Here is a 15,522-nt window from a genome sequence, read left to right on the forward strand (position 1 = left end):
GAGGTTTTTTTGTTGTTGCTAATTAAAGATATCCAAAATGCAAATTATTTATCAAATAAACTATAGAAATCAAACCTTAAATCATATTCCAGTAAAGCTTTGGTGTGAATAGAAAACCCCGGTTGTGCTTTTCAGACTGACATTTCTGCACATGGACATCATGTGTTGGATTTGGCGTGACTTTCAGTGACTTATGCAAAGCCCCCACTGACTGTAGCATCTGTAAGAAGCGGCAGAATAAGTTGCCAGTAGATTTACTGAATATAGCACAGCTTAAGCTAAAAAAAAAGAGAGAGAAAAGAAAAAAATCTTGGTCAGCGAAGCCTGCTGTAGCGCTCTTTCATAATTGGGCTTGAAAAGCATAATCCCAATTCACTGCTCTAAAATTTTACATGTCACATCTACTCTTACATCACAAGCTTCCTGTAGAAATTCCTCACTGAGTGTGATGAAGTACTGCAGAGGGAGAGCTCAGACTCCAGCAAGATTGAGCATATGGCAAATATCATTAATTCTGAGTCGAAAAACCACAAGAGAGATTGCCTAATATGGTACATGTGAACATGCTGTGTCTGTGTTTTGATACTTGAACGTTGTGAGCTTTTACATACCATGCTCAGAGATTTTGCCTGATGTGGGTTGAAAGAAGCCCAAGGTGCCTCTTTCATTTGCTGCCTGTCAAGTCTTGGGTAAAATCATCAATCGAGTCCAAGTCTTTTGGTGACCTTCAAACCAGAGTCCTCCGGGGCAACAGACGTGCTAATTAAAGGTTTGCTCCAAATCTTTACTTGGTAATGCAGCTCCCAATACGTCTGGCTCAAGCATAAGCTTGATATGCTCAGATAGAACTTGGGGAGATGATAAATAATGCCATAACATATTTTCTGCTTTACTTCCAGTTATAACTTTTGCACGTCAGCTGATGAAAATGGGCGTCATCTTCTCTCTAGATATCCAGATGTAATTGCCTTTTAGACTAAAAGACCAAATGTTATTTTACTACATTCCTTTTTTGTTCAAAAGATTCACAGCTTCTGGCAAAAAGTGTCTCATTCAAATTTTTTGGGTTGTAACCACAAACTAGTAGAGCATGTCTGTGAATCAGAAGAAAAGCAGGGAGCATTAATTAGAGATAGAGCCAAGAGGCCCTTGGTGACTTTGGAGGAGATGCAGAGGTCCACAGTTCATGTTGGGTAACCTGGCAACAAGAAAACCGTCGGCCATGGACCCCACAAAAATGTTATTAATGTAAGTGTAGCAAGGAGAAAGTGATTGTTCAAAGAAAGCCATTGATGAAAGAATGCCATGAAATGTATTTTTGCAAAAGTCTACGATATTTGTACAGCAACCGTAAAAATAGAGCGGGAGCTTCTGCAGAATGATTTAGGGTTAGGGTCATATTTTTGATTTCCCAAAATACACAATTTTGTCTGTCGCATAAAAAGCAAAGTTTCAGGGATATTAATACTTTTGCCAGGCTCCTTATATCTAGACCAGAAGGGCTGCATGTGTTATCACACTCTGAAGATAAAATTGTGAGACTGGGGCAGTAGCAGCTCAGGATAAGGCCATGTCACAACCTCCACTAAAAGGATTTCCTGCCACATTCCTGGGGCTTACCTAAACTTTGAAGTCAGCCATGGCAGTATGATATAGCATGTGCTCATAAAATAGGACGCCATGCACACAGTCCCATCAGAAAGCAATCTGGTTTGTTCACGCCGAGAATGTTGCACTACTTCTTCCGCCATCTGTGCAGTGTACTTCCAAATTATATTTGCATTATGCAAGATGTCAGAGTGTGTTAGTGTCTCTTAAATTATCAATGTGCAGTTCCTAGAAAATATTACTTGCAGCTAGGATATTATATCTCTAGCAAGTCCTGTTGCGACTGGAGTTATGCAAGTAGTATGCAATCCAAATAGGATTGAGGAAGCACACCAGCATGCAGATTTGTGTGTAGAAAGAATGAGTAGAAGAACTGCGTGCCTTACAAATTAAAATGATTTATGCTGTATTTAATTCTGTTCTCTTCCAATTTATTACAAAGTAAAGATAGATTCTAAACTAATGGCAATTAATTGATTTTTAATTTGTAACTCCAAAGCACAAAAAACACAAAGAGGATTAAAAATCGCAAATTATATAAGGGTGTTTAGCTTAGGTAGCACTGAATTACTTGAATAATTGCATTCTGTCCAGGAGATACCGTCCACTTAGTTTGGATATACTTTACTATTTTCTCTTGTTCTTAAGCAATAAAAATTCATCACAAAAAGTAGGAACATTTTTTTTTCTTTTTGATTGCTTGTATTGACTCATATTTAAATGCTAAATGTTTTACAACCTGTAAATATTGTACAACTCTACTTTTCCTGTTGCAAAGTCATTTTATTAATGACAAGTAACATCCTCTTCCCCTATCGGATATTGAATTAGTCTGGCCTGCAGAGTCAGAAGTGAATCGTCTCCAGTCTCCAGGTTGGGTGGGAGCCAGGATCAGTGCCAGAAAGTCTGAGGTCAGGGCCAGGGCTCGAACAAGACAAATTATCACCCATATTTTTAGCTGTCAATAGTACACTGACCTTGTCGCAGCTCTTTCATGATCACATCACTCACCTTTTATGGCTCAATTAAAATGGTGATTTAAATTATTCCTTTATCAGGGGCTTGTTGGTTCTTCACACCTCAGTTGAGAAGAAAGGAAAAATGAAAATATGGTTTCTCTTAGTTCAGCCCCACTGTCTTTATGCACTGAATAATAAAACCTAATGCTGACAATCAAGAGTCATTTTATTCTTAAATAATCACATTAACTCCATTATGGTTGTCAGATGACTAAACTCTTGTAACATACGTAGTTTCCAGTACAACTAGAGACTATATGGGTGATAGTAGAGTGCCAGAGTTGCATAAACAAGCCTCTATAATTATCCAATGTCTTTCTGATGCCTCTAACCATTGATGGAACCGACCAGCCTGTTTTCATTTGTCATCAAACTCTGTGATGCCTCCAAAAGGAGCTATCCTCGTGGGCTCAAATTGGGCAAGGACAGCAGAGATTAAAGATAGCCTATAATGAGGTTTCTCCCTCAGGAATCAATGTGTAGCTTTGTCCCAGGGGCCCCTGAAGGTTGAGTTTAAAAGCAACCCACTACCAGATCGCAACCTGAATACACAGCTCATCTATCACCTTGTGATCAGAAAGCGAAGTTTGTACCGAAGCCAAGACTTTTCAATACTATTCAGTAGTAAACTATCTCAGTCTAAATGATTTAAAAAAAGAAAGAAATCAGCTATGTATCTGTCATGCTGTGTAATCTGCTGGCATAGTGCAGAACAGCCTTAAGCATTGCTCTGCATAATCAGCTTGCTCCTTAGGAGTCAGATGACTTTGTGTCTGGGAGAGATGATCAGCTAAAGTACACCGACCTTGTGTTTTGGTCTAATTGATACGAATCTGGAATGTCAAGGATAACTCCATCTTGCCGTGAATAGTTCGGAGCACAGAGGTACAAATCCAGCACCTTTCTCATGTTCTGCAACATTTACTTTACAACTGACCTTTTATGCTGCAATTCAAGAGCCCCTTTGTAAAAGTAATTATTACCAAGACCTAATGGAGCAGCTGTTGCAGAAGTTGTAGAGTCTAAACTTTGATTGGAGTGCAAATGGATAATAACTCCAAATGCAAATATTTGCATCTCTAACTAGATGGTGAAAGATTGAGCAAGTCTGTATGGGATGTTTTAATTAGATTTTCCTTATCAGTAAAATAACATGTCTCATTTTTATTTTGTGTTTTCTCTTGCAGTTCGTCTGCTCTGAGGCCAGGCAGCTGTGTGGGGCACTGGGTCTGGATCCTGCTGGCCATGACTCACCTCACCTTGGACTTCTCTGTGTGCAGCCCCCTCAGCCCGGGCCTGGGGATCAAGCTCACACCTAAATTGGTTGCTCGCTCCTGGCCTCGGTTGCAACCTCTCTGGGATATGCCCAACAAGCTTCACTGGAGGACAGGGGGCCCATTGGCGCGTCGACTCCTCCACCCCGTTCCTCCACCCCAAGAGAACAGGGCAGGGATGGGGCTAAAATGCAAAGGTCAAATGCACCGGAAGTTAGCACATAGAGGACAAGTGGCATGTAAGGATTGCTGGTCCAAATACTCTCAAACAGAGCCAAGTGATCCTTTGGCTGGGATAGTAGAAACTCCAGTGGCGTCAAGAGGAAAGTTGTTAATTAGAGCCAGGAGGCAACTCAAAGGGAACAGCTACAACAAGCTTCAGGAGGGCCCGAATGCTACGGTGAATACTAAGGGGACTACTACGGTGCCTAGTTTCATAGACTGGGGACCCACAGGGACAGATAGCAATGATGATGACAGCAAAGGAGAAATCAATGACAGGCTATCCACCAGGGTCTCACCCACCACAGTGGCAACAACTACTAGCACTACTTCAAGGGTCTCCGAAAGGACGTTCACTGTGGTGACCTCAACACAGTCCAAGAGTACCACTAAGTCCTCTATCAGCAAATCAGAGACTGCCAAACCACAAAAGCCATACGGGGACACACCAGGTAAGACAAAACGACTATAAAACAAACGGGTTAGTGTGGATTTTATTGTTGGTTTTGACTTCAGTCGTCGAGGGACAGTTCCTTGCAACTTTTACTGTAGATGTGTCATTGCTTTAACAAACCTGTCTCAGTGAAGGTCAGACCATTAGTAGGACTCTATTGAGCTTTACGTAGTGAAGAAGTAATTAAACTATTTGGTTCAGGTGTGTTGGACCAGTGATACCTCTAATTGTTGCAGAACTCGAGGACTAGAGTTGAAGACGCCTGGATTAAAATATGACAACATTTCATCTAGCTGTACTTCAACAAATTCAACACATGACTTCAGTGCAGAAAAATACACTCAATAAAGTTGTCTTTTCAATAAAAGGGTTTATTGACAGTTGAGCATGGCTGAACTGAGCATGGCTGAGGACAAAAATGTATTTTGTGCCTTTGTCTTTTTTTCCACGACAATGTTAAGTATAAGACTGTTTAAACCTTGTACATGTTTCAACTTCATTGGTTAGCAATTACAACTAATTTATATTAAGAATTATGAACTTGCAGTGGTCCAGATCACTGTTTGTATACCTAATTCAATTTCCTTTGGCTTGTTAGATCTGGACCAAATTGTAATGAGTGGTGACCCATTCCAATGTTATAAACACTTGGGAATTATCACAGTTTGTTGGTTTCTGCGTATCTACCTCCATTTTGAGAAGGGACCACAAGGTTTTAATGTGGCTATGACTTGTGGGGATTCCTGGATATCTTATTTTTGCCTTTTGGTGTGGAGTTAGATTATACTCAGATAAGCACCAAAGTATGCAGGAAAGAAGTCAATCTTAGACAAAGTATTTATCACACTCTTTATTCCTGGTACCATCATTGTGCAAAATTGTGTGTAATGCCAGTCCTCTGAATGAAAAGCAACCTCACACATTAGGATGCTTAACTAATGTGTGAACATGACCTGCACAGTGGTTATTTTCACATTCACCCGTTTTATTCTTGTGATGAATGATTTTTGAGATTATGTTCTGTAAATTCCAAGACACTGGACTTCTATGCAATGGCATTCAAAAGAATCCCATCAAATAAGAGGAATACACTATTCTGCCTCATGTAAATGTGCAATACCTGATATAAACCATAAATCTAAAAAGCTCATGAAACGGCAGAAGCAACAATATTAACAAAACCCTATAGGTAAATGGGAATAATGGGACTGGTGGTGTAGAGGACACTGTCCTTTTCTCAGTTCAAATATGTCCATGATATTCTGAGTAAATGCTAATTTTCAAAGTTTCAAGCTACCTACGTTCACATTGACAGTCACTAGGATGCTGTTTCTGTTAGCAAAAGATGCTCGTTGCTGTTTGCATCACACCTGTAACCTAAATGTAATTGAACCTACCAGTGTATGTTATTTTAATATATTTTATCGAAATTGTTGAGAGTTGGTGAGATAGGTGAGATACAGCAATCTGTAGGTCTTAATTTGATTGCAATTTTATTGATTTTAACCTTCCTCTCCTTGCTGTATGCTGTCTGGATGAGGGGATCCTGGTTAGTCAAAGTGACCATTAGGCAGTGAATTGGATCAAACTCACCAGATGAAAGAGGTTTGGACTAATGCTAATCTTTCCTTGCCATAGAAAGTATGCAGTGATAATTAACAGAGACTATGTGAACCTGAGAGGGAAGGATTACATTCCTTTGGTTAGAGAAGCAGACGGAAAACGTTTGTATGCCCACTTTTCAAAATGGAAGCGTGTGGGCGTCACGAGATGCAGTGGTTACAGCGGGCATCCCTTAAACAGAGGCTCTAAATTTCAATCCGGCCATCCCAAGTTCGAGTCCCGCCCTGGGTTCCTTTGCCACACGTCCCCCCACTTCTCCCTGCTCTCCTCCTGTCAGATTACCGTCGAATGAAGAGTGGATTATTTAAGACCCATTGCTCAGGTCCACAAAACAATATCTGTGGGCACTTGATAAATTAAATTAAAGAATAAAAATTATGATGGTAAAGTTTGTGTAAGTAATATTAAAAGTTTTTACAAAAATTTCTTACTTACCCAGCCAGGATTCAACACTTCCAGCCTGGTCCAGTTTTCCTTTATGGCTTCAGAGGCTGAAAGTTTGGTAACCAGTCCTGTACACGAGCAAAAGAGAAGAAAAGTATTCTGCTGCCAATCTTTTGTGCTTCCTGCTGAGTTTCTGGCCTTCGGCTTCTTTGTTGCCCTTCCTGTCACAAGGCTGTTGTCCAGAAGTCTTCATCTCACTGTGTGGGTAGATATACTCACACCCACATTGTGCCAATGCCACCTAGGCTTTGCACTGGTGTCAACTTGACTCTATTGCCCACTTCTTAGTAGGAGGCCATCTTGGCACTTGCTTGACACTGGATGTCTTGAAGCCAATAAGAAAGTATAAAGCATGTTTCTGTCATAATGCATACTCTTCAAACTTTCTTTTCTATGCCTTATTTTGCATTTAATCTGTTTAACCATGTAAGTAGAAGATTTGGGTTAAAAAAAATAAGTAAAAATGATTGAGATCTGCGTTCACGAAACATGCAGCAAACATTACATTTTGCCAAATGCCGTCATAAAAATCATTAAAAATAATCTTCAGTGCAGCTTTTAAGCACATGACATAGTCTGTCTGAGCATGTGGAATAAAAGGAAAAGCAAACAGAAGAGCAAAATTTAAACACACAAGATTTTGCAATGAACATGGACATTAATGTTTTCCACGATTTATCTCCAGTTACCAGATGTTAATATAAAAGATGCACAAAACTGCTAAACTGTTGTTGACTTTAAATTAAGAATGCAAATTTTTTACCAACGAGTTTTTTAAGTTAATTTATTGTGAAGCATGAATGCGCAACGCTTGCTGCATTTCATATGGAAGCTTGCAGTAGTAGCTCCCTTACCTACAGTGCCCTTGACTACAGTGAATGCTTGAAATACTGCACATGGCCTCGGGCGACATTTATGGGCAGCCCTCTGAGCAGAGGCAACCCTCAACAGACAGCCTGACGTTTCTGAATTAACGTTTCATTACATTTATGAGGTACATGACTTCTTCATAGATGTAATGATACATAAGTTATGTTCAACATCTTATCACACAAACTGGGCTAATTGAATATTTCCAACACGGTGCAATAGCAGACACGTCGTAAAACTGGCCACTGAGCAGCAATGGTAGCTAAAATCTTCTTGTTTTTTCTGTTGCTATTGCACTGATGCTTGTGAACATGTAAAGAATCAGCAAGAGAATATATGATTTGTTATAAAATCTAACTTAAAAAAAAAAACAGCTTTAATGCTAGAGGCATAAATATGTATTCCATGACTGTGATTGAGCTGTGTATAATGAATGCAAAATGGCAGTAGTTAATGGTCTTGTCAGCTCTGTTGTGATCTCTTGATTTTCCCCTGATTGGGAGGTTAGTGTGAGGCCACCTGTGATTCAAATGATGGCTTGATATTGAATCCAGAAGGAAATTAGTTAACAAGGCTTCCTGAAAGCTGACAGAGGAAGAAAGTCATTTTTCTCTTTCCAAGTGGGTGCACATCATTGTACCTGTAAGATCACAGTTTCTCTTCAGGGCTTGTTTCAAAAATGAAAGATTGTCTACAGAGGACTTTGTCTTCACAACATATCATCTCACGTTTGTGTCAGATTATCCCCAAAAGCAAATATAATTCCTTTAATATATATACATATATATGTATATATATATATATATATATATATATATATATATATATATATATATATATATATATATATATATATATATATATATATATATATATACATATATATGTATATAATTACCAAACGGCTTTGAATTGTTGTTGAGACACTTGCGAAAGCAAGTACTTCACCTATTTTTGAAAACATAATATTTTTGATTTGTTGATGAAAATCAACAAAACTCTGATTCGTTGACTTGCACTTTAATGAGAATACTTACAATTTTAACTTGGAAAACTCCCGCAATGAACATTTTAACACTTAAATAATTGTATTCCTGTCTATTTTTTCACCTAGGGAACTTTGAGGTGAGGAGGGTGAGTAGTAGGAGGTTTTTCAGCAAAAATGTGTGAAATAAAAAGATATGTACATAGCCACTATTAGCGACTCTTTCATTGTGTATGAGGTAAAAGTGCAATAGATATTATTGTAAGACCTGCCCGTTCATTCATTGTTTCCATTACCTGAGTTACTTTGACTTTATATCATTTCATTCTTTGACACTTAAATCTAGTAGTTGTTTACATACAGGTACTTTGTTTCAGTTCTTTTTTTTTATTTTGGAGTGGAGCCAAGGTGGGGTTGATTTATCCTGATATTGAAATACCTGCTGATACCAATATTTTCTAATCAAAAACCTTTATCCTTAAGCATTTAGTTTTCTTTTTGGTCTTGTTTCATGTAAGCTAAAATCAGTACACTCCAGGGTTTACCGTATAGTCTTTTGGGTAGTCATATTTAACAAATGTGTGATTCTTATATAAATGATGCATGCCAACATCTGGTTTTTCTAAAACATCTTGAGGAGAAAAGATATACCGTAGTAAAATCTGCTTACCTGCTGCCACGCAGCATCATAATTTCCTGGTAACTGTTATAACTTCAACAGCTTTTCTGCAGTGAACGGTCATTAATTATTCATTTGAAGAGGCAACATTACACTGAACTTGTTTGATTAAGTGGCTCAAAACAACTCAATAAATTAAGAGAGAGTTTTAGGTAAATGAAGTCTTAAACAAATAAAACTGACATATTTGTTTACACAACTTTTATTAATAATTAGCTTACTTAGTGCAGTTAGCATTGCTAGCTGCAGATTCCTACGTTGCCTTTAGGTCTTCCAATAGGAAGTATCTCTAAATCCTGCTTGTTTCATGACAAATTGTGTTAGAAGGCTCAACTTGACTAAATAAATCAACTTGTGGTAGTCCAGTTAGCCTTCCTGTTGACAGCTGATGCTCCCTGTCTCTTATCTGTACAAGACTCAGTATTCAGGGATCAGCTCTTTAGATTTCTTTTTCCAATACTCTGAATATTTACCCAAAGAACATCAGAAATAAATGTTTTGATTCTCTCTTCACTGAATGCTCATTTCATAATAAAGTAATACTGGCCAGCAGATTGTCCAATGGTTTTTCTGGTTTTCCACAACAACCTCTCTGAAAAATGTGACATATGCATCTGTTGAATAGTATATGTGAAACGTCAGTAAGTACGATATTGTTCAGAAATGATTCACAATAATTCTGACAGACACCACCAATCCTGTGTTTGTGTGCTGCACCCAGTATTACCTAAATATACTGTGATTTAAAAAAAAAAGCAAATCCGTAAAACTGCAACGCTGAATGCGGTGTGGTTAAAAACTTGGGTGCACTTGACGTTTGTGCTGGTGCGCCGAAGAATAAAGTTCACCACACCAGTTTAACCATCACAAAAATGTTAGTTTAGAGCTCTGCCGAAGCTTATTTACAAAACTACGGTGTCATATTTTGTGATTAAATATTTAGAAAACCTGCCCAAAGAGGCTGCATTTGACTACATTATATTAGCTTTGCGTTATTCAAACTTTTGGATTTTCTAATTTAAATCACCTTTTCCATTCACTACTTCACAAACCCCTGCTGATCTGTGATCAGTGTGCTGCAGGCATCAGTTACATTCCTATGAAAACTTTAATCACCTTTCATATTAAGAGTAACACTGTAATAATTCTATACACTGTGTATTGAATGATGTAGTAATTCCACGCCTTTTAATTGTTTGAGGTGAACTGGAAGCTGCAGTCTGCTTAGATTGATTTGTCACCGCCATTAAGGACAAAAAACCCAAAATCCCAACATCTGTAGCATTAACAGCTGCAGGCTGAAATTTCTTTAACTAACTTGAGACTTCAGTGATAAATGAAAGTTGTTTGCAGTTTGTTCATCTGCGTTAATATTTATCCTGCTAATCATATTCTGCTGGTTGTTTACTTCATCCCACCTCAGGATTTTTTTTCTGCCTCCTACTCCTGTTTTACAAAAAAAAAAAAAAAAAATCTGTTTCACTTGGTGTTATGCAAGTTTTATTTTAAGACTACCAGCAGCATACATTTGATGAAGCAATTTTTCATTTTTACAAGTGGACAATACATTTTCAGACCAAACATGTACTCTCTACATATGCATATATTTTGCATAAAAGCTTTGACTTAAAAAATGTCTAAGAGCTTAGACCCTGGGTCAAAAGGATGAAGATAAGATGCATACATCTTTGCACAAAATAGCCTGCATACACCAATTCACTCATAAAAAGAGTAAAATCATAGAAAAATGGAATATATTAACAGTTAAAATTCACAAAAAATCATATTTCTGATCTGTCTCTATATTTAAATGTAGAAGAAGTCGTACAGAAGTCAGGTGTGGAGAGAGGGCCTAAACAAATGACAGCAGGAATTTAACATTGTGCCAGATTTCATTCTTCACACTTAAAGTAAGACGAAAGACGTTTATAGCTTGTAGTGTTTTTATTGTGGCTGTCATTTTTATGAAGTACCTTTATGGCTCTCGGTAATGTCACGCTTACTAAATTGAGTAAAAAGCATTAAAACAAATGTATCTCTCATAGAAGCAGCATAATCTAACACAGGAAATAGTAGAAAAAATCCTATTTATTGCTTTCACAGTTTTATTCAGAGGCAAAGTGAATCCTCTGTTATGACATAATTATTACAAATTAAATAGCGCTACAGTTACCTCTAATAATTTCTATAAAAACAGATGCAGCTCAGTGATTTTCTGTTGATACATGACTGTTCTACGTTTATATAAAATGTGATGTATTTTACTTCAAAATGGGAATGAGGAGACCACATGCTCTTTACATTAAATAGAGAAATCACAAAAGAGCTGCTCACCAAATCTAGTCAGTGTTTGTATTAAGAGCAATTCTTGCTGAGTTTAACTGAGATGAACAAAACGGAACCAGGTCCAATATTTATTTTTTAATCACACATACTGAACATGATGGTAAGGGAACTATCACAAGCTCAACCCACGCCACTAGAGAATACCAGCATTTTGGGGTTTCCATAACAACTATTTATTGCAGGGTTTTCATGAACATCTTTGCCGGGGGAGCAGTAATAGTGGAGAGTGCTGTACATTTTACATTAAAATAAAAGTGTAAAACGACAGTCTTTAAAATGTTTCATTGTCCTTTCACATATTCCTCTGACACCCTGCTGTTGGCCAGTGGGGTTGATGTTACTTATGAGCTGTTTATTATCACAGTCAAGAGGTCACATAATACAAGATGTAAATGTTTACTAAACTGTCTGGGGAAAAGGAGAAAGATTCAGGATTTATAGCAGAGCGGCAGTGAAAACAAATAGCAGAAGAGAGGAGAAGAATAGGTTGTAGCTGTTAGATCGTTGACTACAGGAAGATCATTAAGTTGATGTGGCAACCTTAAAAAAAAAAGCTCTTTCACTGAAGCTCTTTGGGGGTTCTTTATTAAAGCAGTAGTTCAATAAATGAGATGCAGTTAAAACCAGATGTTCAAGAGAGCTGTATAAATATGTCAGACATTGAAAATAGATGTTTTATCTTTTAGACAGTATGTAAGCATCTGGCTTCAACTTGCACAGTGAAAAGAAAAGGTAGTAGCATTTGAATGCTAAACTGTTATGCATCAGTGCATTTTAGATTTTCTAGTCGGATTTTGGGCTGCACCTTTGTTCCTTTAAGGATTTGGAATGAGCAAAAGATTCAAGTTCCTTTAAAATATGAAGAAGATGTTAACGTTTCCTCGTCTTACTAACTACATTGACTTGATTTTTAAAATTAGACGCATAATCTCATTCTGGTTAAATAGCGGTAGCAGGCAGATTATATGCCGTCTGATAGAGTAACAGACGAAGCCTCATCTTAATTCAGATGGAAAGTTCACTATACCTCATAATCAAGAGTGTTTCAGGGTGAAGGAATTAATTTAAAACATTATCTCTGCCATCAAATCAGATGAATTTTATGATTTTCCTTTTCTTTTTCTTTTTTATTGCTTGGGATTTCACAATTCAGGAACTGGTTTGTTTTGGTTTAAAAACCGGCCATGTGGTGACACAGAAATAGTCCCTCTCACCACGCTCCACGTGTGAGTCATGGATGATGTCTGTAGGCTAGGGCAACATCACTAAAGAGCCGGCCTGACTCAGCACCTGTTAGCATTGAACTGTTTTGTCTCCGTGCCCAGACCTGTTGGAATATATGTTCAGAAGGGGCTTTCCTTAAAAATAAGTAGATCAAAGTTAATAATTCCAACATGCATAAGATTTTGTTATGCTGTCAGCTGAATGACTACTGCTAAAAAGGCAAGCCACGATATTTTTGTTCAAATTGATCGAGAGTTTCTGGAAAAGGAGTTGGGAAAAGTTTTGCTTGGAGAAGAAGAAAGTGCACTAGGAAATAAATGATTTATTTGTGAGTCTTATCAGAACAACCTCCAGGCATTTTTACTCTTAATTTAGTTGGAGGAAGAGACAGAATGCTGTTTTCTGTTTTCTTGGTTTCACTGAGTCCGCACAATAAAATGACATCTAATTTCTGCTTTTAATTCAAGTTTGGATACTTTGTCAAGGAAGATGCATCTGTAAAAATGTTTTTGTGGTTGAGATTTCTACATGCTCAAACATTTGTGATAAGTGATTCAGTTAGTGAAACTCGGATCACAGAGAGAAACAGAAATGAATGTGTAAAACGTTCCCATCTGCATCCGTGACAAGATGGAACCGCAAAACTGTAGGACATTTTGGCAGAATCTATCTTTTTGTCAAGGCCTTAAACTGATTGACCGGAATCACTTGCATCACGATTGGAAATTGCTGTGTTACCTTCAGAGTTCTTCTGAAGCTAATGCAAACTCAACAACTAAAAGTAGAATATCACATTAAAGCAAATAATAAAAGAGAAACATTTTTAGCACAAAAATCTCAACTTAATGAGATAAGTGTGTTAAGTGTGTTTAATCTATGATACAAGGTTATTTTTTAGATACTTATCTGACAAAAATCACAACATTTATAGAGTGTGACTGAAATAATTCCAGAGTTGAGTTTAAAAAGTTTCTTACACAAGTAAACACCAACCAGTGGAAAAGTGGAAAAGTTGGTGTACATTGTTTTCGAGGATGGAGATGTTTTCATAGGTGTTTGCATGTTAGGTTGGTGGTAGAATGTAAATATCTGTACAGTTTCACAGTATATAATAGAATAACATAAAGTGTACATCTGGTTTTATGTTAGCCATTGAAGTGTTTGAAGTGTTACCTATTAGCTAAATACTTACACTCTTCAGTATAAAGATTTCATTGTCATACTGGATTAATGCAATTTGGGGCCAGAAGCCATACTTAGAAAATGTCCTTAATTATTGTTTTAATTGACTGATGGAGCTTCAATCTGTCTTTTAAAGAACAACAGTGACTTTTCACTATAAAAATTGTTTTCATAGAAAATGCAGGACAACATAATCAACTCTTTTGTGATCATTCATACAATTTCAAAACAATGAAAAGTCCTTTAATCAGATCGGTGTCCTTCAGAAAGCAGCCTTTGCAAGTTTTCTGCCTCATTTAACTAGTTTGAGCTATTCTCTTGCACATCATCAGTCAGTGCATGCATTGAAGTTTAATGACTTGCTGCCTTCAGTGGGTGTAATTCTTCAATTTGCTGATTTCTTGCCACAGGCCAAGCCCAAACTGAGAAAGAAACACACAGAATACAGTGTTGGCGATAATGTGTGTTGTCTTATAATAATTACTTGCCACTAGTGTGCATAATAAGCATTTTGAATGTCTCAATTAGGTAGGATGAGGCAGGAGAGGGGAGAGAGGGGGGTTTATGGATGCTGCAGCTCTGAGTGGATGGCTCCTGTTGATCCTGCTTCCCTGGTGCTCAGGTCATTATACAGGTGGTGAGGAAGGAGGGGGTGGGGGAGAAGGGTTGGGGGTGTTTAGTGCGGTGGTTCCAGATGCTCGCTGATTGTTCTCCGTTTGTGCTGCTTGTAACTCTGGCTCCCCTCTACGCCACGCAGATGGAGCTGTCAGCTCCATTATGGATATGAAATGATTAAAACTCCAGTCAGCAAACCACTGCTGATAACTTAGGTCTTGTTAGATGGTCTGTGGAATGGGAGATTAAATATTGCAGCTTTTTTCAGAGTAAGTAAAACCTTGATATTGTTCCTGGGAGTCTATAAAACCTGAATGTCATTAGAAGTAAAGTACACTGTGGTAAAAAAAAAATAACTATGAACTTGGTCACAGTACTCAGGTAGGCAATGGCCTTTGAATATTGCTTGGTTGTAGTGAGGATCTCATATTGCTCTAAGTATATGTATTCCAATACCACCTGGCTATATTTTAAAATGGTGGACTAAATTGATCACCAGCCTGTAATGTTGATAAATGACAGAATAGATTCACAGGTAAAGTTTAAGGGTAGATTCACACCAGGCCTCTTTGGTCCGCTTTAATCAAACTCTGGTTTGTTTGCCTGGGAGATTCAGTTCTTTTGGGGAGGTCTGAATGTACAATAAAGCTCTGACGCAAACCAAAATAAGTGAACTCTTGTCCTCCTGAAAACCGTGGCATGGTTGAAGTGAACTCTGGCGTGGTTCGACTGTGTATGTGAATGCCAAGCGGACCGGGGACCGCTCCAAAACCAGGAAACGGACCATAGTGCAGGTGAACGAACGTGTGAGTCTGGTGCTAATGAGAGTAATGGCTCGTGGTGTTTTGCTGAGGACAAAGCCTGTAACTGGTAAAATCTGATTCTCCTCCAGTTTTGTTTAGATTTTGTAAAGAAAGGAATTTCTCTCATGTCTTTGTCATTTCTGTTCTTCTTGTTTGTTAAATTGTTTACTGACA

General features: G+C 37.8%; 1 protein-coding gene across 1 annotated transcript in view; it reads left to right on the forward strand.

Annotated features, from left to right (window-relative positions):
- ajap1 (adherens junctions associated protein 1) overlaps positions 1–15,522 on the forward strand; it is a 60,660-nt gene that overhangs the window by 22,445 nt on the left and 22,693 nt on the right. The window contains exon 2 of the mRNA XM_044117144.1: positions 3,815–4,575. Within this exon, the coding sequence (XP_043973079.1) occupies positions 3,815–4,575 (761 nt within the window). The remainder of the gene's footprint in view (positions 1–3,814; positions 4,576–15,522) is intronic.

Source organism: Gambusia affinis, linkage group LG01, assembly GCF_019740435.1.
Source record: "Gambusia affinis linkage group LG01, SWU_Gaff_1.0, whole genome shotgun sequence".
Taxonomy (NCBI): domain Eukaryota; kingdom Metazoa; phylum Chordata; class Actinopteri; order Cyprinodontiformes; family Poeciliidae; genus Gambusia; species Gambusia affinis.